Source organism: Marmota flaviventris, chromosome 2 (assembly GCF_047511675.1).
Source record: "Marmota flaviventris isolate mMarFla1 chromosome 2, mMarFla1.hap1, whole genome shotgun sequence".
NCBI lineage: Eukaryota > Metazoa > Chordata > Mammalia > Rodentia > Sciuridae > Marmota > Marmota flaviventris.
The window spans coordinates 151,483,055-151,509,772 of NC_092499.1; the positions used below are offsets into that span (position 1 = coordinate 151,483,055).

The 26,718-nt window shown below is 42.4% G+C and overlaps 1 protein-coding gene across 2 annotated transcripts in view; it reads left to right on the plus strand.

The window, feature by feature from the left end:
- Positions 1-2,094: 2,094 nt before the first annotated feature.
- Entrep2 (endosomal transmembrane epsin interactor 2) overlaps positions 2,095-26,718 on the plus strand; it is a 420,439-nt gene continuing 395,815 nt past the window's right edge. For both annotated transcript variants that reach the window (XM_071607359.1, XM_071607360.1), the window contains exon 1: positions 2,095-2,321. In XM_071607359.1, the coding sequence (XP_071463460.1) occupies positions 2,103-2,321 (219 nt within the window). In that variant the 5' untranslated portion in view covers positions 2,095-2,102. The remainder of the gene's footprint in view (positions 2,322-26,718) is intronic.

Genomic DNA, 26,718 nt, shown 5'->3' on the forward strand with positions numbered 1-26,718 from the left:
CATACCACTGAACTTGTTTGCATTTGGCCTCAGAGCAATTACCTGTGTGCTGCCTGTCTCCCCAGGAGACTGAAAGTTCCCTGGATATGGGATGCTTCTCTGCTTTTGCTTGTCAGACACATGGGTGTTGACTCTATTTTTGAATAGTATACAAAGTAGATTAACTTTGTAATTTGCTTATGTTATACTAATTATTTCTCTCCTGGTCCCTTAAAGGCAGGGATTTGGTCTACTCTGTTCACTGATGTACCCCCCTAAGTGCCTAAAAGAATGGCTCCTGCTTAGAAAGCCCCTGTATGAACTTTTGTTGGAAAAATGAATGAACTAGAGAGGTGAGGGCAAAGAGTCTAACTTCTTTCCAGTCCAGGATCACGCTTTGGCATTGTTTCAAGCTCTTACGAAGTGGAAGTGTTGCCCTGAGAATTTCTAGATAGAAAATGTCTCCAGGAAATTGGAATTTGTAACTAGAGTTCTCTAAACAATGCCCGCCAGAGGCTTAGTCATTTTATAAAGAATTGGGAGAGAAGGCAGTGTTTGGCCACAGGCCAATATTTTGAGGTCAGCTACTTTATCTGTGGAATTCTTCACCCCCTGTGCATCCCTTGGCCATCCTGTTAAATTGGAAAATAAATCCCATCCCTGGGTAAGGTGTTGGCTGATAAAGGCTTGAGCTATTGCCCCTTCAAGGGGAATTTGCATTTTAATAGAGGCTGGTCAAGCCCCAAAGGAATCAATATCTCTTAACAGTGAAATTTCAAGCACCAGCAATTGAGATATTTTGGTGCCAGACACTTCAGTGTTTCTGATCCAACAGGGGACTTCATAAGTACTGGTAGAAGGCTATGGAAAAAGGTTTCTGGAAATGACCAGCCATTTCCTTTTATTATTTTCAATTTACGTTTTTGTACCTGATCCATTCAGACATCCTAACAGGCACCAGTCTCTTAATATGTCAACCCAGTCCTTTTAAACCCAAGAAATCTTATTAAAGTTGTTTCATCAGTAGGGCCACAAAGGAATTAATATAACCGAAATTTCCAAGTTTGCTAGGAATTCCAAGGAAGCCAACACTTAGTTATTTAAAACTATGTTGGCAAGAGAGAGTAGAGATAGTTTAATAAGTTGTTAATGATGTTATTCATTTAAATTCGTTTTGTGAAAAAATTTTTTCAAAGTTAAAATGTTTGACTTGTATTAAAAGACCTGAAAACGAAAGATAGATGCAAAAACCCCAGTATGACCCGGGAATGTTTTAAACGCCCAGTCCTCCGATGCTAAGTTCTCAGCGAATGGCTGGGGAAATTCTGGGACTGCGGAAAAGCGGCATCTTGGTTCTTAGATTTCTGCTTTCCAGAAAGGTTCCTGTCCGCCACACCTGAGGACAGAGCAGGAAATTCACCTCCTCTTGGCTCCCCGCCGGGCGGGGTGGTCTCTCTACTCTCAGCGCTGCCACTGCCCGGCCCATCCTTGGCCGGCCGCGGGCTTTGCCGCTCGGTTGGCGGACCCGACTCCCACTACCCTGCCGCACCACTGGCCAAGGGCTCCGCAGCGGAGATTGTTGCCCTTGCCCTTGTCGCGCTGCGGTTCCCACTCTTTCCCTTCGGATCCGCTGCCAACCACCGGCGAGAGGCGTGAGCGCCGGGGACCAGTCAGGGGACCACACCTGCGCCCTCACCCAGCCTCCCCGTGTGGGTCCCGGCTCGCGCTCCAGCCCGGGCCCAGCGCGCGGCGGCGGGGCTCGCGCCCGGGGACAGCGGCCGCTCGCGCCCGGCACAGAGGCTCGCGCCCGCGCTCGGGCCGGGTAGCGCGCGGGGCGGGCGGGAGAGGGAGCAGCGCGGCGCGGCCGGCTGGCGGGCGGGCAGCTCGGCGGCTCTGCGGAGCAGCGGCAGCGGCATGGGCGCAGGCACCGGCAGCAGCCGCGGGCGCCAGGCTTCCCGCCCGGCCCAGTCTGCTCCCGGCGCGCGGCCGTCGCAGCCTCCGCAGCCAGCTAGGAGGTGGTCCCCTCATCCGGAGCAACTTGCCTCGGACCCTCTGTGAGGAAAGGCGGCGGCGTACACCTGGATCGGGCGGGAGCCTGGCGAGGGGTGCGGGCGCCCAGCGCTATGCCTCCGGCTGGCGGTCCCCGCGCTCCGCGCCCCACCGCGCTGCCCCGCAGCCTGTCCCGCCTGCGCGAGTGCCCGGGCCGCTCCCGCATCGTGCTGGCGCTCGGGGCCACGCAGATGGCGCTCGGATGCCTCATCGTGGCTGTCAGCTTCGCCGCGTTGGCGCTCACTACCTCCGCCCGCGTCCGTCACTCCTGTCCCTTCTGGGCTGGCTTCTCGGTGAGTGTCTGAGGCCCGGCAGGGACAGGGCTCCGGGAGAGAGCGCGTGCCCGGGACCGAGGCGCCGCCGGGACGCCACCGCGGGCTCCAAGTTGGGGTGCGAACGCCCAGGGTCGAGCTGCAGCGCAGGTTGCAGTTCAAAACTCCGGGCAGAATAACTCCGGGGACTGACTCGCGGCTCCCGGAACATCGCGTTCGCTTTTCCGTTGCGCTCATCCCCGGAGTTACTTTTCTTAGAGGAAACAGAAGCCAGGCGCCCACCCTTCGCCACGCAAGGGTGGGCAGCAATCCGGCATTTGGCCGCCGGCCCTTGGGTACTCCGCGCGCTGCCGCGTCCGAGCTGGGATCCGAACCCAGTGCGGTGCTGCGTGTCTGCGCGCGCCTCTCCTTCGCAGTGGCCCTAGCGAGGCGGGGAGGAAGCGTGGTGCGTACTGTCAGGTAGCGGGCCAGTCCCGGCCGCGGTGACCAACCTACCTCCTCTGGCCACTCGCCGACCAGTGTCAGGCACTCTGTTTTCCCGCCCCTAACGGCCTGCTGAACAGGGCAGCCGACCTGCAGCCAGCGTCTGGGGGGCGTGTTTTCTGAGCTTCAGACTGTCAGGACGACTGATTTCAGGTTTTTGACTCCCAAAGAAGCCAGTGACTAGTCAACCTCCATAGGAGAAAGACACCAGGAGATCGCTATTAAACAAATGATTGTCACTAAGAGTTAATTCTTGACATTTTTTTTTAGCATTTGGTTGAAAGTTGCTTTCCCCCCTATATTAATACAGAATGGACATATGGGAATGGGAAAAATATATGCAGAGCAGATATTTATAAAGAGAGGCACTTGTTCTGAGAACTCTTGACATCTGTAACTACATTTGGTTTATGGTGCTGAAATACATCGTATAGACTTACACTGTAAACTCGGTATGTTTAAATCCCACCTACAGAAATCCAAACCAAGCCTTTGTAATTAAGGTTTGCTATTCTTGAGTTTTGAAATTAAAAAAAAAAAAAACGCAAAACGTCCAGCTCGCTTTTATTTATTTAATTTGTAATGGCCTTTGTTCTCTAAGTTCCTTTCATGGCTTTTAAAACGAGATCCGAGCAAAAATGCCTTTGAAACACGGATCGATACAGGTGTGGTTGTTCATCCTAATGGGGGTATTAATTTTCAAAGCTTATTTCAGACCAGGGGGTGAGTCTTGCAGAGCTGAATAGGAATAACAGTATGTGCGGTCACAGCTCCCAGCGTTTAAATCAATGAGAGGGGGTGGGAGGCAGGAACACAGGAACCGTGATTCAAATGCTCCCCTATATATAGTCTTAACACATCTGTTGCGCAGTTTTTAGTATTATTTAATATGCATTGTTTTCATGTCTGTCTAGTGAGTACTGAGGTTTCAGTTTGCTGGAACCAGCCTACAGGTGGCAGACTGGTGAATTAGCTCCACTCCCTGGCTCCTCCCTGACATCCCTGCCCCCCACCAACCCTTCCAGCCTTTCCACTACTCCCAGGGGTATGCAAAGAGAACTGCCCTTTAATAATAAACCCCAAAGAGAAAACATTAATAGGGCACAGTAGAAAGACTATTTCTGCAAAAAATGCACACTCACATTTCGGTTTAAAGAGTTAAGTAGGTAAAACAGTTAATTCAGTTTCAAATGTTGTTCTCTACAACTGCTATAAGAGAGTAGTTCTGGCTTCCCAAGATTCAGAGTAATTCCACAAATTTCTGTGTGTACACATTTCTCTAGGCTCTGGTGAACAGCAACAAACCAACAATAAACTGTTTACATTTTAGAGATTTTTAAGGTAACTTCTGCCCAGGATCCATTTCCTACCTTCCCATCCTTCCATCGGTTTTCTTCTGGGCTTGTTTTCATTCTTCAAACTTAATGTGCCCCAAGCAGCTTTAAAATTCTTTGAATACAGTACATACTATCTTTCACATATTGTTTCTGCCCTTTGCAGAAAGGGTAATTGATTCCATTTATGTTGTGCAGGTTTGCCTGGTGGTGTGGTTGTGAATGGGTAGCATGGGCCCCTTGCCATATTCAGACAGTCCTCCATATTTGCAGCTTCTGCATCCACAAATTCAATCAAGTACAGATTGAAAATACTAAAAAAAAAAAAAAAAAAAAATCCCTGCATCTGTGCTGAATATGTATAGACTTTTTTTCCTTGTCATTATTCCTTAAACAATGTTGTATAGCAGCTATTTAGATAGAATTTACATTGTGGTAGGCATTACAAGACATCTAGAGATGACTTAAAATATATGAGAGGATGTATGGAGATTGTATGCAAATATTACACAGTACTACATAAGGAAATTTGAACATCCCTAGTCTTTTTTTTTGGAGGGGGGGGGGTCTTTGAATCCATCCCCCATGGATTCTGAGGGACAATTATATATGCTTGCCTTCAGACTGCAGATTGGTGACACTGCTTTCCAAGGATGTTCTTCATTTAAGAAAGGTGATTACGATTGCCAGCTTTTATGGAAATCTGTACAGTGGAGCGTAGGTCTGTACTCTGTTTTCTTTGCCTCCTCTGAGGTCTGTATTCCTTAGCAATCTCTGGTTTTCTAGGTCCTCTCTCTGGTTTGTACATGGTGAAGAACCATTGCAAAAATAACTCTTTGTTTAAGAAAAAAAATACCTAAGAAAAACAGTTTACACTTATTAAGCCCTTCACTGTGTTGTTAAGCAGGAAGATGAATTTTACATGGTGTCATAGCCCAGTAGCATTATGGCTTGGTGTACTGTGCCTCCTGGTTTTTAGGGCCCCAGGGCAGTTACCTTCCTTCCAATTTGAATGGGACCTCTGACTTGCCTTAGCCAATAGAATAAAGCACAATAGAGCCTGTCTCCCTTCCAGGAGGCCTCCTGAAGTCTTGAGTATTTCTGCTGAGTATACTGAGATGAAGACTGAAGGTCACTCAGCTAAGGAGTGGCTTTGAACTTACTTGCCCCAATTTTAGACACCACATCTCTAACCATTACACTAACTGCTTAGGCAGAAGGGGATGGCATAAAGCCTAGTAGTAAAGGAGTCAGGCTTGATCAGGGGCTTGCAACCTCTGTTTCTTAGGAAAAGCCCCCAAATCATGCCTGGAAAGATGAAGATTCAAAAGAAGCTTGAGAAAGCACTAGGGAAGGTGAGGAAATTTAGTGGTGGTTTTTTTATTTTTTTTAGGTGGGAAGAGATGGTTTTACAGAAAGGTTTATTTTAGCTCACAGTTTGGGAGGTTTCAGTCCATGGTTGGTCAGCTCATTCCTTTTGGGCCTGTGATGAGGCAGCACATCATGGTGAGGAATGTGTAGTGGATCAGAACCATTCACCTCATGGCCAGGAAGCAAACAGATGAAGAGGAAGGGGTTTAGGTCCCAATATTCCTTTCTAAGGCACACCCCCAACGACCTAACTTCCTCCCACTTGGCTCCACCTCTTAAAGTTTTTACCACTTCCTAGTAGAGCCAAACTTAGGACCAAAGCTTTAACACGTGGGCATGTGGAGGACACTTAGGATTCAAACTATTTCAGGGGACCTTGACAGAGTTGGAGACAGGTGAAGTAGAGGAAGGCCATTCCTTTCACTCAAGGACAACCTTCAAATGTTTTCCTGTCCTGTACTTTGCTAGCTAACGATATAGGAGCTGGATCAGTTCCCTGGTGAATGAATGCCTCCTGCATTTTGGAGTTAATGATCATCAGTATTAATGGCTTAGAGGACCAACCGAGGTGGGTGAAGTTCTTGAGCAGTTATCCTTTAATAGATCAGCTTCATTATTTTCTTTGAAATTTTATTAATTCCCAAGACATCAGACAAGTACATTATGAATTATTCAAATTGCTAGTACATACATTGATAAAGACATAATCATTGGGTGCTAACCCTGTGTGTGTGAATGTATGCGTTTGAGTTGCCTTTAAAAGCAACTTCACCTGGTTTTTTTTTTTTTTCATACTGAAAAAGCAATATATCATTGTTGTAACAACTTAAAACAAACAAACAAACAAAAAAAAAAAAAACATGCTTTCTTCTATACCAATTCTCTATGCATGGTTAACCAAGATTACCAGTGTTGTTTAATATGTTGTCCTTCCACACTTTCTTTTACAATCACAAAATGTATTGGAATTTATATATATGGAATATTTCTTTTCTTTTCAAGATATAAAAATGGGATTAAACCACCCACATTACTTGGACTTCTTTTCAAATGTAATTTTTAAATGTAATGAAGATTCCTACCTCCTGTGCTGCAAAGGAAAAGAGCACTCTTGGGTCATGGTCCCATGGGTGGCAACAACTATATTCTTGTGGAAATGAATCCAGCAGTACCTAACAAAATTCCAAATTGGACTATGCTTTGACTAGTGTGTTGGTTAGCTGTCTGTCATGGTGACGAAATACCCATGAAACTCACCTTTTCAGGAGCAAAGGTTTATTTTGTCTCATGGTTTCAGAGGTTCCAGTCCATGGTCACTTGGCCCTGTTGCCTTTGGGTCTGGAGTGAGGCAGCACATCATGGTGCAGAGCCTGTGCACTGAAGGAAGTCGACTTAATTTTTGGTGTCTTTCTGTATAAAAAAATATTTTTTACCTAGTTAAATCTAGTTTTTACTTTAATTGTTTCTGGATTGTTTTCTTAGTTGATAGAGTTATCTCTACAAAAGTCACACAAATATTCTAAATTTCCTTTTAATGTTTAATTTAACTTTTTATTCATGTCTTCATTCATCTAGAATTGATTTTGTAGATAGTGTTTAGAAAGGGCTAACATTAATTTTGCTTTGAATTGAAGTTTCTACTTACATATGGCTCTCTTTTTGGACTATATTCAGTTTTATTCTCCTAATTGTTTATCTATCTATCTATCTATCTATCTATCTATCTATCTACCTATCTATTTACCTATCTATTTATGTTGTGGTGCTGGTGTTGAACCCAGGTTCTTGTGCATGCTAGGCAAAAGCACTCCACCACCTAGCTATACCTTTAACCCATTTGTTTCAGAATCAATACTGCATTGTTTTGATTATGGCAAATTCCTAGTGAGTTTTACTACCTGGTAAGGTAAGTCTGTCCACACTGTTTTTCCTCTTTCAAAAGTGCCATGGTGGTTCTTCCATTTGAACTTTAAAATATCTCTGTCTGGATTCTGGTAAGATTGTTTTATGATTTGCATTTCTCTGTAAAAGTGAAAACTAGGAGATTTAATTAGGTAAAATTTTTTTCTCTACAGCAAAAGACACCCAAAATCAATTCTATTATATTTATGGATCAATTTAAAAAGTACTGTTTTATAATATTGAATCTACCAATTCAAGAATGTGATCTGTCTCTTCCTTGATTTGTTCTTATTTTTATATCTTTCAAAAAATGCTTTATGGGGATGTGTTCATGGTGGCAGAGTTGTTTTTCATTCTTCCTTAAATTTCTGAGCATTAAGTCAGTCAGCAAGAAGACAGCCATAGAAAAAGCTCAGAGATGGCATGGTTGACAAAAGTGATGGGGTGCGCCTGAGAGTCCCTGCCTCAGGCGAGTGGGGCCACACACCAGCAGTAATAGGGTCACAATGTCACTCATCCCTAAAAGTGGAAGTGAAGTATAGATGGCCACATCCAAGAACAATTGACAAAACTGGAAAGCTCTTAAACAGTTTTGTATGGGCAAGAATAGTGACCGGACAAGAATGTGGGAGAATCCACATCATGCCTTGGAGAATCTTAGAAATGCATGGTAAGTCCTTCTTCCTAGAAGGGCGAAGTCTCACCCTGTGCAGAAATTACTGTGAATATATACCAAATTGAGCAGGACAGGAAAACAGATGGTGAGAGGAAATAGGTTCAGGTGCTAGAAGTGAGGATGAAGACCTGCAAAGAAAGAGATTTTAGAAACTGGTTGGGTCAGTCAGTTTTCTTTTACTATAATAAAATACCTGAGATAATTAACTCAGGATGAAAAAAATGTTTATTTTGGTTCACAGTTTCAGAGGTTTTAATCCATGGTCACTTGGCTCTGTTGTTTTGGGCTCGAGGTGGTACACTATATCATGGATGCTAGAGGGTGTGGCAGAGGAAGCTTGTTCACCTCATGGTGGCTGAAAAGCAGAGAACAAAGGAGAAAGAGAGACAGGCTAGAGTTTCAGTGTCCCTTTCAATGGCTTTTAAGGGCACATCCCTAGTAATCTCTTAAAGGTTCTACTACCTTTCAGTTGTGTCACAGACTGGGGATCAAGGCTTTGGCACAGGGGCCTTTGCAGAGGGATGGGGGGCAAATACTTGAATCTTAAGATAGCACTGTTTTAAAACAAAATAAAACAAAGACCCCTCCCTCCAAAACAAAACAAAACAAAACAAACAAAAAACAACAACCCACAACAAACAAACCAACCCAAACTATAAACCATGAAAAGCTGAGATTTCATCATTGGAAAACAAGGACTTCAGTTATCTGGAGCTGCAGTAAAGAGCTAGAGGCCCTGAGGTTTACAAAGTTTCTAGATTTAACCAAGAAACAGGTGAATATATAGGGAGTTTGTATTTTGGGTCTTACAGAGATCAGTAGAGCCCAGTTAGCAAAGCTGCCCTGGCGCCCCCCCCCCATTTTTTAGTCATATCCCCCCTAATCAGGAAAATCCACCTCATTTAAACTTGCTTGAACAAACACGGAACATAATCTAACCCCATGAGAAATTCATTCAAAGAAAAATGATGAGGGCTGGGGATGTGGTTCAAATGATAGCGCACTTGCCTGGCATGTGTGCAGCCCGGGTTCGATCCTCAGCACCACATACAAACAAAGATGTTGTGTCTGCCGAAAACTAAAAAATAAATATTAAAATTAAGAAAAAAAGAAAAATGATGAAAAAGAAAACAATAATACTTAGAAAATGAGATGAAGCAAGGAAGATTCTAAACAGTATTTCAACATAAGCTTAAAGAAAAAAAGAAAGTTTTACAGGAGTAATACCAATCAGAAAAAGAGATTATGAAAGACATGACTAGTTAAAAAATTATGAAATTAGAGAGATGCCAAAAAAGAATTTGGAAAAAATGAAGACTAAATTAGAAGGAAAATAATGGATATGATAGAAAGCACAGAGTAAAAGTAGATGAAAAAGAAAAATGAAAAAAAAAATGAGGGAGACATTATGATTTGAATCTGGATGTCCTTTTAAAAGCTCATGTGTTGAAAGTATGGTCTTCAGTGCAGCCTGGGTTCAGAGGTGGGGATTTTAGTCAATGACTGGATCATGAACACTATAATCTCATAAGTGGATTAATCCATTTGATGGATTAATACTTTGGATGAGTGGATAGTCTTGTAGGCAGGTGGGGTTGGCTGGGGGAAGTGGATCACTGGGGCTGAGGCCTTGGGAACTATATATGTCCCTGGTCCCTTCCTGTCTGTCTTTCTGTGCTCCCCACCTCCCATCTCCCAGGTGCCATGAGCTACACCTTTCTGCTTTGATGTTCTGTCTCACCTCAGGCCCAAAGCAATGGAGCCCACTTACCTGGGACTGAAACCTCTGAAACTGTGAGCCCAAAATAAGCTTGTTCACCTCTAAGTTATTCTTTTCAAGTATTTTGGTCACAGTGACAAAAAGCTGACTAACACAAATAGATACAGTGAATTAGAGAAAATAAGTATAGGAGACAGGCACAGGAGATCCAGTATGTCTATAATTAGAGTGTCCAGGGAAGGAAAAGCAAAGCAATAGAACAAAATAAATATTTAGAATTGCAATGCAAGAATTTTTTTCCCTAAAATAAAGAAGAATTGAAAGGATAGACTTTGTAACTGGGGGAAAAAAATCAATGAGGGATAGACAACCTTGTCCCTAAAATAATGGATTTTTAAAGAGAAGGAAGAAAGTTCTTTGGGCATCCATGTAAAATGTCTTAGTCACAGGCAGTAGGTACAGTGAATTGGAATGTCATTGCCTAATCTAGTGCTTGAAAAAAATGAAAATATACTTCTAAAAAACGTCATTTTGGAAAAAATTGAAATGATTTCCAACAGAAAAGTTGCAAAACAACTGAGGACACTAGTATCTCTCTTCACATATACTCCTTAACTGTAACCATTTTATTGCATCTGACCTGTGGCTTGTCCTTGTGCAAACTCCTTTTGTCAATGAAGAAGAGAATCCAGTGTCATTCATCTTTTTCTTAAACATTTGGGAGCCAAACTTCTGACACGATGTAGCATTCCTCATGAAAATTTCAGTGGCTATTTCCCAGTTGGAGGACACTCTTTATCTAGCCAGCATAAACCTCTCCAGATTAGAAAACCAACTTTGGAAGAACATTCGCATCCAGTCCACAGACCCCATTCCAGTTTCATCTACTGTCCAAATTAAACTGTTTTAAAGATGCTGAAATGAACATGGGAGTGCAGATGTCTCTGATACACAGATCTGATTGCCTTTGGATACCCAGAGATGGAATTGCTGGATCATACGTTTGTTCTGCTTTTCAGTTTTGGAGGAGCCTCCATACTGCTTTCTATAATGGTCGAACTAATTTACATTTGTACCAATAATGTACAAATTGTCTCTTTTCTTTCCCTTTTTACCAGTACTTGTTATCTTTTGTCTTTTTGGTAAAAGCCATCTTCATGAAGTGAAGGGATATCTCATTGTAGTTTTAATTCGCATTTCTCTGAGGAATAGTGATGTTGAATATTTTCTGGCCCTTGGTCTTTTTTTTTTTTGGGAGGTGATATCTATTTAGTTTTATAGTTTTTTTTTTTTTTTACTGATTTTTAAAATTGGGTTGTTTTGTTGTTATTGAGTTGTCTAAGTTCCTTATGTATTTTGAATACCAACCTCTTACCATATGTATGGTTCACACATATTTTCTCCCATGCTGTAAGTTGTCTTTTTGCTCTGTTGATCGTTTCCCTCGTTGTGCAGAAAGTTTGGTGTGACCTCATTTGTATGTTTGTGCTGTTGTTACCTGTGCTTTTGTAGTCATATAAAAAAAATAAAAGTGGTTGCCAAAACCTATGTCAAGTTGCTTTCCCCCTGTCTTTTCTTCTAACAGTTTTACAGATTCATGTCTTATGTTGAAGTCTCTGCTCTATTTTGCATTGATTTTTATTTGGCGATGGGATAGGATTCAGTTCCCTTCTTCTCGTGTGAATATCCAGTTTTCCCACTATCACTTATTAAAGAGATTTTCCTTTCCCTTATTGTACTTTCTTGGCACCTTTGTTGAAAAGCAGCTGACTATACATGATGGTTGCTTCTGGGCTGTCTGTGCTGTTGCAGTGGTTCATATGTTTTTGTGCCAGTACCTGCTGCTTTGATTGTTTTACCTTTGTAGTAGATTTTGGGATCAGGTTGTGGGATGCCTCTAGCTTTGTTCCTGTTCCAGATTCTTTTGGCAATTTGGAGTATTTTGTGATTCCATATAAAATTTTGGGTTAGTTTTTCTATTTCTGTAAGAAATGTCCTTGGAATTTTGATAGGGATTTAGTAAAGCAGATATTTTAACAATATTAATTCTTCCGTCTATGGATATGGGATATCTTTGTGGCCTCTTCAGTTTCCTTCATCATTGTTTTATAGTTCTCAGTGTATGGATCTTTCACCTCCATGGTTCAATTTATTCCTAAGTATTTTTTTTGTAGATATTCTAAATGGGATCATTTACATGATTTCTCTTTTGGCTGGTTTGTTGCTAGTGTATACAAACACGACTGATTTTTGTATATTGATATTTTTCCTCCTGGTATTGATCTCTAGTTTTTTAACATTGGGGCCAGAGAAGATACTTGACTGTGATTTAATCTTTTTTAGTTTGTTGACTTTTTTTTGTGGGTAATAAATTTGTATTTTGATTTTAGTTCCCAGCAGGGTTGACCTAAGGGATTTCAAGGAGTGTAATGTCCTGGGGGCTGAGAGGAAGCTGTGTGCCATCCTATGCCCTATTGAGGTCTGATTAACAAACAAAAAATTGTATATATTTAAAGTGGCCAATATGATGGGCTTTTTTTTGTTTGTTTCTTTGTTTTAGATACTGAGGATTAAATCCAGGGGCATTTTACCACGGAGATATATCCCCAGTCTTTTTATTTTTTTATTTTTTAGGTGTAGATGGACACAACACAATGACTTTATTTTTATGTGGTGCTGAAGATTGAACCCAGGTCCCGCCCGTGCTAGGCGAGCGCTCTACCGCTGAGCTACAACCCCAGCCTCCCCAGTCCTTTTTATTTTACTTTGAGTCAAGCCCTCACTAAGTTGATGAGGCTGGCCTCAAACTTGTGATCCTCCTGCCTCAGCTTCCTGATTTTCTGGAATTATAGGCATGTACCACCGTGCTTGGCTATTTATATGGTGTTTTGATATCTTCTATAATGATTCCCATTGTCAATTAGCATACCCATCACCCAATGTGTTTCCACTTTTGAAAAATAGAAAATCTACTCCCATAGCCAATTTCAAGTATGGATTACATTATTATTGACTATAGTCATCATACTGTAAATTAGATCCCCATAACTTATTCATCTTATAACTGAAAACATGTACACTTTGCTTGACATCTCTCTATTATCGGTTTAATATTTTGAAATTATTGTTTGAATTTATTCATAGATGGCGCTTCTTCTCTTCTTCCACCTGTTGATGAAAATGTCATATTTTACCTACAGTTTACAATATTGTGTGGTAGGTAATTAATTTATGGAGCTCACAGGAATTAGGCATGTTAACACACTGGCATTTTTTGGAGGCAAAGAGAGATGATGAGTCAAGTATTTATATCCTGGTCAATGTAAATAAACTGCTTCTTTTGAATCAGCAGCTTCTAGATCCTGTGGCATAATTATGTATCACATAGACATACAAGTTAATTTTTCTAAAATAAAACTTAAAAAATTCTTTTGCAGAGAAAATTTGGAACTGTGTGAAACAGTAAATGTTTATTTAAAAATAAACCTTAACACCATCTAACCATAAGAGAAGCACTGACTTCTTATCTATAATGAAAATTTGTAGATATTGTCGAGTCTCCATGGGTTTGTATCTGTGGATTCACTAAGCACAAGTTGAAAATAATCTGGAAAAAAAGTTGTATTTGTACTGAATATGTAGACTGTTTTCCTTATCATTATTTCCTAAACAATACAGTATGACAACTGTTTACATAGCATTTACAGTGTAGGAGGTATTATAAGGCATGTGGAGATAATTTAAAGTATACAGGAGGATGTGTATATAGGTTCTATGCAAGTACTATGCCATTTTATGTATGGGACTTGAGCATTCATGGACCTTGGTATTCTTGGGAGTGTGAACTCCTGGAACCAATCTCCCACGGATACCGAGGGATGACTGTGATGCCTTGAGAGTGAATTTAGATGGTGATTTTGAAATACATTTTTGGAACCCTCAGTGGAGTTTGAAAGAACTCTGATAATTATACCTGTTTAACAGGTCAGTAAGCAGTTTGGACACTACCAGCATTTACTTATTAGAATCTTCTGATGTAACAGACCATTCTTCTTCTTCTTCTTCTTCTCCTCCTCCTCCTCCTCCTCCTCCTCCTCCTCCTCCTCCTCCTCCTCCTCCTCCTTCTTTTTGTGGTGCTGGGGATTAGAACCCAGGGCCTTGTGCATGCAATGCAAGCACTCTACCAACTGAACTGTATCTCCAGCCCCATTTTTTTTAGAGTTGTATCCCCACAAAGTTCTTTTCAATCATTCACAAAGAGACACTATTTTCTTAGAAACTGATTCTTGAGTCAATGTCAGTAAAAGGTGGAGAAACATAGCATCTGCTTTGCACCTGCCACGTCATCAAATGCAGTGTGGGTGCCAACAGGTTCTCTCTCTGGGCCTGCCATTGCCCTTTTGTGCCACGAGAAGGCATGAGGCACAGCAGTGCTGACTCTTTTCAAAATGGGAAAATAACAGCCCCCAAATGCAGGTGGGTTGACAGAGCTGAAAATCTATCATGACAAGTATTAAACAGCTTTTCCTCAATTGCCATTTTATCTGTGATACACACACACACACTCACACACACATTTCATGATATTTTTTTCTTGCTCCATTATCAACAATGACAACAACAAAAATTTAAAAAGAGAGAGAAAAAGAAAAGAAAAACAAAACCCAAACTCAAACCAACCCTCCTGAGCAGGCACCTGCCCAATGACGTCAAGACTTAAACCTGTGGCTGTTCCTAGTAGCCAGATGCAGGGCTCTCTGCAAGAGGGATGGAATCTGAGAGAGTTCAAGGAACAAGAGAGAGAAGAAATGCTTCTGGGTGGAGAAAGAACCTGGTATGACATGCTCCCTGGGAGTGGAAGCACATGTTGGTACAGACGAATATTACCGCTTATCCATGGGGAATATGATCCAAGATCCAGGGGATGCCTGAAACCTTAAATAATGCAGAACCCTGTCTGAGGGTTTTTTTCCTTATACTTATCTCTCACTGTGGTTGTAATTTTTGCAGTTCAAGGAGCAACAGCAAAACTAGCACAATTTTTTCCCTTCATAGTGTCATGGATAGATTTATTCTTACTGTAATCTTAGCAATGTAAGCATCTCATTTTTTTCTTTCTTAAGTTGAGAACTTATACTTGTTCACATAAAGGAAACACTTTACTGCTTCTATTTGTCATATCTGAATTGCCAGCATAACTACTCTTGTGTATTGGTGCCATTATTAAATAAATAAGGACTGCTTAATATAAATACTGTAATACCACGACATTTCATCTAATAACAGTGATGACTCCTAAATGGTTAAAGGACAGGTAGCACATACAGTGTGGATACACTGGACGAAAGATGACTGACATTCCAGGCAGGACAGAGCAGGGTGGTGTGAGATTCCATCACACTACGTAGGTCAGTGTGCAATTGAAAGTTATGAATTGTTTATTTCTGGAATTTTCCATTATATATTTCTGATCATGATTGACTGTTGGGAAACTGAAACCTCAGAAAGCAAAACCATGGATAAGAGGAGACTATTGTATATATTTCTAGATGGTGATGATGATGATTATGAGAATGATGATAAATGCAAAATATGTTCTTGGAACTTGAAATTCAGACAGTATGGAAAAAGTAAAAAATGAAGTGTGAAGTCTATTCTTCAGCTCCTGCCCTCTCCATTTCTCAAAGTTAAATATTTTCAGTATTTCTGTTGTTACTTCTTTGGTGGCAATCACACCTTGGTCTTCATATCTAATGTCACTGAAGAGATGTTTGATGCCAATCTGGTTCACCCTTCTTGGTTGGTAACTAATTCACTTTCCTTTTTGGATGTCTTAGGGTCTTTGTTCTTGGTGGTCTGGTATTTCACAGTATTTAGTGAAGGGTTTTAGCCACTCAGTGTGTCTTTTTTTTTTTAATGCTGAAAATCCTGTTCTTTGATTATTTCCTCACGTGTGTTTTCTCTGTTCTTTTTTTTTTTTTTTTATGGAACTCCTATTGGGTGTTTGACCTCCTGTCTTAAACTTCTAGGTATCTTAATTTCTCTCTCTTTTTTTTTTAAAGACAGAGAGAGATAGAGGAGAGAGAAAGAGAGAGAGAAATTTTAATATTTATTTTTTAGTTTTAGGCGGACACAACATCTTTGTTTGTATGTGGTGTTGAGGATCAAACCCGGGCCGCACGCATGCCAGGCGAGTGTGCTACCGCTTGAGCCACATCCCCAGCCTTAATTTCTCTCTTGTACCTTTAGATTCTTTGCCTTTTGCTTTATAACCTGGGAGACCTATTCAAATCCATCTTTTAAAACCCATTTTTAAAAATAGTTGTACGAGTGACACAGGTTTGGACAACTAAAGGGACTTCTGAGACTCTACCGGGTATACTTGCTTATGCTTTAACAAAGGAAGATGGTGCTGAGCAGCAGGAGAAAAAAAGCACAGGCAAGGATCAGAGAGGTCCTGGCCACGTGCACCTCCCAGGGTCCTTCTCTGTCACACAAGATGCACTTTGTCATTGGGTTGTGAATCTTCGAGATAGCTGAGAGATCCTTTGCCTTGGGGGCGGCAGGCTCATTGAAGGAGGGGTCTTTACTTTTCTGGTAGCATAGTGAAAACCAGGCTGCATGATCAGTTCAAAACTAACAAAAACCAAGAGGAACCCTTAGGCTGAACATTTTCCATGAACAACATGATGGGTGGTAGAGGTTGCCCTTTGGTTTAGCTTGGACACTGGCCTGGGTCAACATTAATTGCTAGTTGTGCATTTCTTCTGGTTTGGCTGAAGGTGTGAACTCATTTCAAGGTTCTCCAGAGACTCTGTCAGGCTTGTCACAGATCAGGTGAGATTAACCCTGTTATTTTATATAATAATCAATTTTTTCTGCCTTTCCATATTTTCTGCTAATTTTTCCTAGTACTTGTCTAATTTTCAGATTGCATTATTTTTTTTCTTTTTTTTAAGTTTTTTTTTAAAGCTAGTAATCCATTTTCTATTTTTTTTAGAGAGAGAGAGAGAGAGAGAGAGAGAGAGAGAGAGAGAGAACTTTAATACTTATTTTTTAGTTTTCGGCGGACACAACATCTTTGTTTGTATGTGGTGCTGAGGATCGAACCCGGGCCGCACACATGCCAGGCGAGCGCGCTACCGCTTGAGCCACATCCCCAGCCCATAGATTGCATTATTTTTTCATTTCTACCTGAGGGTAATAGTTAGAGATTTGTAAATTAAGTTTTCTTCTTTGCTTCAGGGTCAGTTTTTCCATTTATCTTCCAAATCTGCTTTTTTTGTGATAATGATTTTTCTTCATGATACTTCGATGTCTACCATGTTGATTTAAAGATGAGCTTGGTATATTTTCCTCTACATTCCCATTCTTCCCATTGAAGGAGGGGCTGAATTAGTCCTAGCTGGATATGAGCAGGGCGTATCAGCTGGCAGGCTTTACCTGTGGATTCTTAGGCTGGCCATAGGTGAGCTTTTCACCTGCATATCTTGGGCTGATCTGAAGAGTATCTGCTCTGAGGCATGGTTTAGAGGTGGAAGAGGCAGAAAACTCATTTGGAAAGGGCAGTGTTCTTTTGGTTTCTGCTTGGACAAACACCCCAGTGCTATATGTGCTGAGAGTTTGAGATATGGGATTCTTGTGCATCTCTATAGACAGCCTTTATGACCTGGGATTCTGTTTCTTGCTTTTCCCCATGTGGCCCATGGGGATCCACAGGTGCCAAACATCTTGCCCTTCTAAGTCCTTCTCTCCCACAGGTGCTGATCTGAGACTTCTCTCTAGTTCCTCTGCCATTAACCAATTTAACTTTAATTCGCAACCTTCAGTGGCCTTCTTTTCCTCCTCTTCCGTGAAATGAACTGCAACAGTATGACACCAGGGGAACAGCTTACGGTCCAAGACTGGGTAGCAGAGCCTTTTGCCAGCTGGCTGTCCCTTGAGTCCTGCCCCAGTTTTCCAACTTGCATTCCATACCTCACTTTCCATTGCCTGGTGGAAACTTTTTGGACCACACTCTGGTTATTGCAAGAATAATATTTATGAAAATTTAAATTGACCCATATTTTTCCCCTTCCTGTAAAGCATATTACCCTGCAGCTCTTGCAACCATTAAATCAGGGGCATTCATTGCTTTGGGAGAAGAACAGGTATTATCTAGAACACAGAGCTTATTACTCAGCTTTGAGTCCCATTGCTGACTTTCTGGAGTCTCTAGAGACTGTAGCCATGAGAAGCAGGATTTGTTGCAAGGGAAAAAAATCTTATTCCACTAGTTTTCCTTTATATACTGAGAGTAAAGCTAGAAAGCCTGAAAATGGCTTTATTCTAAAGTCCCATGTTGATGGGATAGAGGATATGGTTGATGGGAGGGAGGTTCCCATCCAGTAGGAAGTGGAAGGGGGGGAGGAGAAAGCCTCTGGGGCTGGGAGGAGTTGGGGAGAGAGGTTTGGAAGGGAAGAAGTTTCTTTGGTCACTGAGACACAAGGACACAGCATCCCACTCTGCTCCATGTCTAGAAGCCAGATGGATAACTGAGAACCTTAAACATTGGCTGGTGGTTCCTTGCCCTCCGTGTCTTCCAGCATAATGCAGGAGCCAAAGGAGTACTGGAGAGAGAAGTGTCTAGGCAAGAGGTTGGCAATCTCTTTTATACAGGATAGTAAATAGGTTTTGTGGGCCATAGGGTCTTCTGTGGCAAATGTTCAGCTCTGCCTTCGTACAAAAGCTGCTGAGGATGGTTTATAAATGAATGGGTATATCTGTGTTCTGATGAAACTTTGTTTATGCAAGTGTCAGACTGGATTTAAACCAAGGGTCAGAGTTGGCTGACCTCTGGTCTGGATGATTGGGTCTGAGATTTCCCATGGACTGTGTGTGGATTAGACGCCTGGAAGTTTCCGTGTTGCTGTGGGATATGCTAAGTATAGATGAGAGTGAAGAGTGGGGTGCCTGCTGTAAGGACCCCTCTATGATGGGCTGAGAAACTCCTAGCGATTTCCACAGTTAAGTCTGTGGGACAGACTCTCTATTCTGGAGGCTGTAGAAATCGTCATCCTAAATTCAAGATCCACAGGACCTCCCGAAACTGAGGTGGGAGTGGAGGTAGTCAGGTGAAATGGTCTGGGAATTATGGCCACGCATTGCCCCTGAGACATACACCTTTGCAGTGGACACGTAAAGACAGGTGCTGACTCCAAGAGGTGGGGCAAGATGAGCTACAGCTTAGCTGGAGGTCAGCAGGGGCACATGACTGTCCAGACTCCTGTCACCCTGCGCTGGTTCAGCACTTGATTCACAGAGTTCTTCACATTTGAGACTGTTTCCTACCTCCTCCTGAAATACACCGTTGCCAGCCTCACATCTCCAACTTGGACATGTCATAGGCTCCTCACATTTAAAATGTCACAAACCCAATTCCTCATCTTTTCTATGTCTTCTTTGTTCTTAGGAGTGTTACCACAATTCACCTAGTTCCTCCTACTAGATATCTGAGGGATCTTCTGTCTATCTATCTTTCTTTCTATCTATCTATCTATCTACTTATTTTATTAGTTCTAATCAGTTATATATGATAACAAAATGCTCTTTGATTCATTATGTACCAATGGAGCACAATTTTTCACTTTTCTGGTTGTACACAAAGTAGAGTCACACCATTTATGCAATCATACATGTACCTAGGGTAATGATGTCCATCTCATTCCACCATCTTTCCTGCCCCCATGCCCCCATCCTCTCCTCCCTCCCCTTCACCCAATCCAGAGTTCCTCCATTCATCTCATGCTCCCCACCTCCATTATGGATCAGCATCTACTTATCAGAGAAAGCATTTGGCATTTGGTTTTTTGGGATCGGCTTACTTCACTTAGCATGATATTCTCCAACTCCATCCATTTACCTGCAAATGCCATTATTTTCTTTTAATACTGAGTAATATTCCATTTTGCATATATACCATAGTTTCTTTATCCATTTATCTCTAGAAGGGCATCTAGGTTGCTTCCACAGTTTGGCTATTGTGAATTGAGCTGCTATAAACATTGATGTGGTATGTCCCTGTATTATGCTGTTTTTAAGTCCTTTGGGTATAGACCGAGGAGTGGGATAGTTGGGTCAAATGGTTGTTCCATTCCAAGATTTTTAAGGAATCTCCATACTGGCTTTCTAGATTGGTTGCATGAATTTGCTATCCTATCAGCAATGTTTGAGTGTGCCTTTCCCCCCACATCTGAGAGAACTTCTTACTTACCATCTTATCATTGCAGAGGCTCACTTATTCTTCCTCTAAAATACTTACTTCAGCCTACTGTATTTACCCAAATTATTTTGGTAGCCTCATACCAAGCTTCTCTACTTCTACTCTTATCATGCCAATAGGCCCATTGCACAGTATCTAGATTAATCTTTATAATGTAAATGTAAATGTGAAATGTTGTACTGAGTGCTAATTTGGTAATGATGAAACAGTGTATTATTAAACTTTTCATTACTATAACAAAATACCCAAGGAAGGTTAACTTTAGAAAGAAAAGAGGTTTATTTAGCTCATAGTTTTGGAGATTCGTGGGCACTGGCATTGGCTTGAGGATATCATGGCAGGTAGTGGAGAATGTCATAATGGTGGGAGCCCATACATGAGTGAGAGGAGACTATATCACCATTCAGGAAGCAAGAGAGGTTGGTTGAGGCCAGGCTCAGGCTTTTATAATGATTCTCTGGTGAAAACTAATCAGGGTCCTGTTACAAATACTTCAGTTCCTTCCAGGGGCAGTGCCCCAGGTGGCCTGAGGACCTCCCCCTCAGCTCCATCTTCCATTACCACCTCCTACCACCACACTCAGGACCTGACTTCCAACCCAGGAAACTCTAGGGGACAAACTGCATCTAAAGCATAGCAAGTGGGCCTTTGGACTAATTAAACCTCTAAGAACTAGGAAAGCTGGGCAGGTTATGTGCTAGCATGATAGGCTGAATGGTGGCTCCCAGGATGTCCACATCCTCATCCCCAGACCTGGGAGTGTGTGTCTTCCAAGGTGAAATCAAACAAACACAACACAACACAAAACAAACAAAACCCCACTTTGCCCTTGTGGTTAAGAGAAGGACCTTGGAATGGAGAGATCATGCTGGTTGTTTGGGTGGGTCCAGTGTCATCACAAAGCTCCCTATAAGAGGGAGGCAGGAGGTCTGAGTCAGTAGTGGGAGTTGTGACAACACAGCAAGAGATTGAAATGGTGTGAGGGAGAGCCATGCACCAAGGACTGCTGGTGTCTTTAGAAACTGGAAAAGTCAAGGAAGAGATTCTCCCCTGGAGCCTCTGTAGGATATGAGGCCTGCTGACACCTCCAGTTTTGTCCAGTGAGACAGATTTTGGTCTTCGACCTCCAGAACTGTAAGATAGAAAGATACAAACTGAGTGACCTCAAATATGTACATTGCTTGACCTCAGAAAGCCCTGTCTTAATATGCACATAACAATATTTCTAGAATAAATTGAATAATGTATATGAGATATTTTTAAATGTCCCTAAGTTGCTTTGAAGTCACTTGGATTGTTGTAATTTGTTACAGCAGCAACAAGAAACTAGTACAGTAAAAAAAAAAATAAATAAATAAATCATGGGGGATACTGGGAAAAACGGAGAAGAGGATTGTTTACATTCCGGTGGTCCAAGTAAGGAAAGTAAAAAATTCAGCTTGGCTTCCATCAGATGGCGTATAGGTCTGTCAGAGATGAACAGGGGTCATTCCCACACTTTCCAGTTCTGGGGCTCACCCACCTCTCAAATGCATGCTAATAGAAGAGGTGCAGCCATGGGCTCCTGATGTAAACTCACCAGAACAATCATAGGAGCTGACATTTACTGGGTGCTCACTTTTTGCTGGACACTAATCTGAGAATAATTTACACACTCACTTTTTAAACTTTGTGGTAATTCCCTGAGTAGGCATTTTGTTCCTTTTTTGTAGATTAGAGATTATCTGGGAAGCTCCCTTCTGGGAAAGTGTTTGAGGATCCGTTGGGGAGGGATATGTGTGGAGGATGGAAATGAGAGATGGGTCAGGGTGATCTTGGATGGTAATGCACAGGGCAAAGAGTGGGAACTGGCCAGGGTCCAGGGATATATATGAGCATAGTCCACTCATATGTTTGGAAATTCAGGTGGTTTCCCATGTTCTACCTGGTGGTGCTGGATCCTGGGGTGGGAGGGGAAGACCCCAGGCATGGGAAACAGCAGAATCAGTCTCCCATGAGGTGGCTTCAGGGGTCTGCTGAGAGCAGTGATCACAGAGACAGCAGCCTGAATGTCCCCCTCCCCTGCCTCTCTTGCTTCCTGGAGCAAGAGCCACCCCAAGCCCACCCCATCTTCAGAGACAGGTGGACTTATAAGGAGGCAGGCATCACCAGGCACTGGTGGGGGTAGAAGAAATGTTTATGGAATGGCTCAAGCATGACTTGAGCTAATTATTTGACCTCTCTGAGCCTCATTTGTATCATTTGTAGAAAGGAGGATTGAATCTAAGTGCTGCTTCCAAACCAGACTGCTCTGTGGCCTAGTAGAAATATAGAAAGTCATCACTTTACCCTTTAAGGTCATCCAAGTGTATAATAGGGTAATGTTCTAAGATAAACATGAGCAGTGGGCACAGGCTTCTAGGAATACTGGCTGGTGATTTTTGAGCATCCTCAGACAAGGGGAAGCTCAGGTTGAGCTTGAGGGAGGAAGCGTGCAGATGCCTACCAGCAGATGAGGTAGTGAGTGGAACAAGGTCATGCCAGGTAGTTTCATGGTGCGGACCCTGTTCACAAGTTACTTATTCCTTTTTGGCTCCAAATGGGTGCTGTGCATTGCCTGCTACAGGTGAATGTGAAGTGGGTGGGGGATGGGCAATCCTGACAGCTTTTGGGATGGATCTGTGTCTCCGATGGGGATGCAAGAGGCAGCCTCTTGATTCTGCCTGGAGTCTCTCTTGAATAGGCTCTTTTAATTATGTAGACGGAGTTGGAGAAGAAAATGCTAAGTGAAGTTAGCCAATCCCCAAAAAACAAATGCCGAATGTTTTCTCTGCTATAAGGTGACTGACTCATAGTGGGGTAGAGAAGGGGAGCATGGGAGGAATAGATGAGTTCTAGATAGGGAAGAGGGGTGGGAAGGGAAGGGAGGGGGCATGGGGCTAGAAATGATGGTGGCTCAAGCGGTAGCACGCTTGCCTGGCATGCGTGCGGCCCGGGTTCGATCCTCAGCACCACATACAAACAAAGATGTTGTGTCCGCCGAAAACTAAAAAATAAATATTAAAATTCTCTCTCTCTCTCTTTAAAAAAAAAGAAATGATGGTGGAATGTGATGGACATCATTATCCAAAGTACATGTATGAAGACATGAATTGGTGTCAACATACTTTATATACAGAGATATGAAAAATTGTGTTCTATACGTGTAATAAGATTTATAATGCATTCCCCTGTCATGTATTTTAAAAATTAAAAAATTATGTAGATGCAGGTGGGTGGATGTTGCTGGGGAGGGTAGGGAGAGGGGCCTGTGATCAGGATTATTTGTTTTTCACTGGAGCTCTGCTTCCTGTGACCCTTGACTGCATAGACTGCTGGTCATGGGGTGGAGCGTTTTGCATCTGATGTCTGGGCTTTCAGAGGAAGAAACCCAAACCCTACTTATGCTCCTTGAAATCAAGTCACCTAAGGTAGTATTAATCTAAGTTTGTTGGCCTAAAGAACCCTGGAAGACCCAATAGGAACTCATTAGGAAGGAGGGGAACTGGAGCCAGGGACCCAGTCTCAACACAAGGGCTAAAGGTGGGACTGGTGCTTGTCGTGCTAGCAATGAGGAGCTCTTGCAGATTTATGAAGCTGTATAAAGCAGTGTTTTAGAAAGATTAATCTTTTACGTTTGTGTTCTTTGCAAATAAATTAGCTAGCTCTTATGCATTGGCTGCTTGTGTGGAGGAAGTGGTGAATAACTTTGCATACAGACAAACTTGTAAGTTCCAAGGAAGGGACACACTGTGCCTTATGTACTCCAGGAGTCTAGAGGCAGATTGTCCAGTCCTTTGGCCATTGGATGGGAGGTCCGGGGCCTGGGGTGGCCTCCCTAGTCTATGTGCTACAGTGGTACAGCCTCCCGAGGTAGCGGGTGGCAGTGGGTGGCAAGAATCTGAGTTGGGATGGAACATTCAGGAGGACCCCAGGTGGGGAACTGAAAGCTGGGTGTGGGGTTGGAGAGCCACCTGCATGGGACTGAAGCCAAGGGACAGAGACCCCTTAAACTAAGGACAAGCCTTGAATGGAGAAGAGAATCTGTTAGAGACAGGAAAATTGGAAGAGGTGGGAGGGCCATGTGCAGGAGCCAGGCAGGTGGATGTCCTAAAGATCTTGCCAGAAAGGCTCAGAGCAGAGCATATCTGTTTTTATGACTCTCAGCAAAACTGGTTACTGACTTATTCTTTTGTGGTGTGCGGATTCAACCCAGGTCCTGGCATACACTAGGCAAGTACTCCCAGCTGATAGGGAATCTGGGAAGAACTTTCTTGGGGAGAAGCTGTCATGCACATGCAGAAGATTGGAGGGGACTCTAACTGGGGTGTGGTGAACAGATGGCTCCGTTTGTGCCTGGAACACCCAGATCATACCAAACTGTGGAAAGGGGTGAAGGAAGTGTGCAGCCCTCAGGAGGGGTGATAGAGAGAGCTCAGTGCTTATCTTTTCTTCTGGAGTTCTGAGCTGATGGCTCACTTGGCTGGGGTGTGGGATCCTCCTATGTGTGGGGGTACATTCTGAGACTCCCAGTGGATGCCTGAAGCCGAAGATCATATTGAACTCTGTTTATGTTTTTTCCTATGCATATGCACCTGTGATAAATATCAATTTATAAAGCTCAGATCTAGATTAATAATAACTAATGATTAAATGGTATAATTATAATAATATATTGAAATAAAAGTTAAATGAATGTGATCTCACTTTCTTTCACTCTGTCTGTCCAAATATCTTACTGTAGTGTACTCACGGTTCTTTTTCTTGTTGACTGAAAGCTGAAACTGTAGAAAGAGAACCTGCACATAGTGGGGGCTGCTGATTGAGAGTAACCAGATAGCCAGGTGGTGGCACTTCCTCTGGCCCATGTCACTCTGAGTCCTGATGGTTGCTACAGTGGAACTGTGCTGGATTTCTTTACTAATAGCAGAATGAAAGTATTTAAACACAATTTAATATTTTTTTAGAGCTTCCTTCCTAATTTTTTTTAATTGAAAAAAATACCATCATTTATTTCTGGAAATATGGAGTACCAGAAGAGAAAACAGACGTTGTTCAGTGGCCTGGATCCTTTCTTTGGGGGAGAAGTTGTCATATGCTGCATCCACAGCCTAGGTGACACTTGTGGGTACTTAAAAGACAAAAGTAAAATGTGTGATGGCATCTTGTTAGAAATTCAGGTGATACATAGAGGTATGAAGTGAGTGGTGCCCCTGAAGGAAGGCTGTATAGACTGTTGGTGAGTATATGCCCAGGTCCCTTCTCAAAGTCAGAAGGGGAAATGCTGTGCCCGTAGTGAGGACCTTTCTTAGTGTCGCTTGACAATGCATCTTATAGCTCACTGCCCCTCAGTATGTACAGCCCATCTGATTTCCTGAAAGTTTTCATGACGCTCCATTGAATGTCCGTAATATGATTTATTAAATATGCTTCTTTTGATCTGACATGTTGGCATTTCTTGTTTTTGTTAAATCATGCTTGGAAATGTATGCTAAGCTTTTGTTAAGAATCTTCCTAGGCAATTTCCTAGCCAAGTGATTTCCCGGCCAATGGGGACTTGCATTTTAGATTGAGATAGAATATTCAGATTGCCTCCAGAACAGGCTGCACTGCTCACAAACCCAGCAGCAGGAAGGGAGGATACCCAAGCCCTTCCTGAGTCTCAGTCCCTTGGTCACTGCCTCAGAGAGTCTCCCAGATTGCTCTTTTTAAGGTGCAATTTCTGCTCCCTTATCATTTTTATTTTCCTTCAGAGCACTTAATGCTACCTGAAATTAAATTTGTTGTTCTCCCCATAAACACGAAGATTTTGTACACCATGGTGTCACTAATGCCTGGCCTGCAGTGGACCTGTAGACCTTCCATACTTATTTGAACTAATGGACAAATTTTGATTCATTATGTTTTCAAATGTGACAGGGTTGGTTCCTCCTATACTCTTTTTTTCCCCTTCCCTCCTTCCTGATGAATTTTCTTGGCATTCCATTACTGATGCCGCATCACAAAGGCTCTCCAAACTTAGCAGCCTGAGACATTCTATATGCTTATGATTTTGATGGTGAGGAATTTGGTAGGACTGCTGAGTGATTTTTGCTTGCCAGGTTTCATGTGATCATGTCACACTTCAGCTGGGACTACAGTCATATGAAAGCTCAGTGGGGCTAGGTATCTCTAGTGTCTCACTCATGTAGCCGGCAGTGTGGCTGTCTGCCAACTGGGCACTTAGCCCCATGAGTACTTGTGGCCTCACCAGCCCTGTGTTCTTGGGGTAGTTGGACTTCCTGCAAGATGGCTGCTCTCCTTTGAGGAAGAGACTCAAGAGCACTTATAGAAGTGGATGACTTTTTCCAGCCTAGTTCTAGAAGTCACATAATAATATTTCCTCTGTACTCTGTGCGGAAGCAGTCATAGGCCTGCCCACATTTGAAGAGAAGCAATGTGGGCCCTGGGACACATTGCACAAAAGCATTCAGCATAGGCAATGTTGTGACCATCAGTAGAAAATAGAATTAGTCACACCTGGTAATTCTCACATGTTTATATTTTCTGATTACTATTTGTATAATTTTTGCCACTTTCTAAAATCAGTTCTCAAATCCTCCTGGTATTTTAATTGATTTTCAGTGAATTAAACTAGGAAGAATTAATAACTT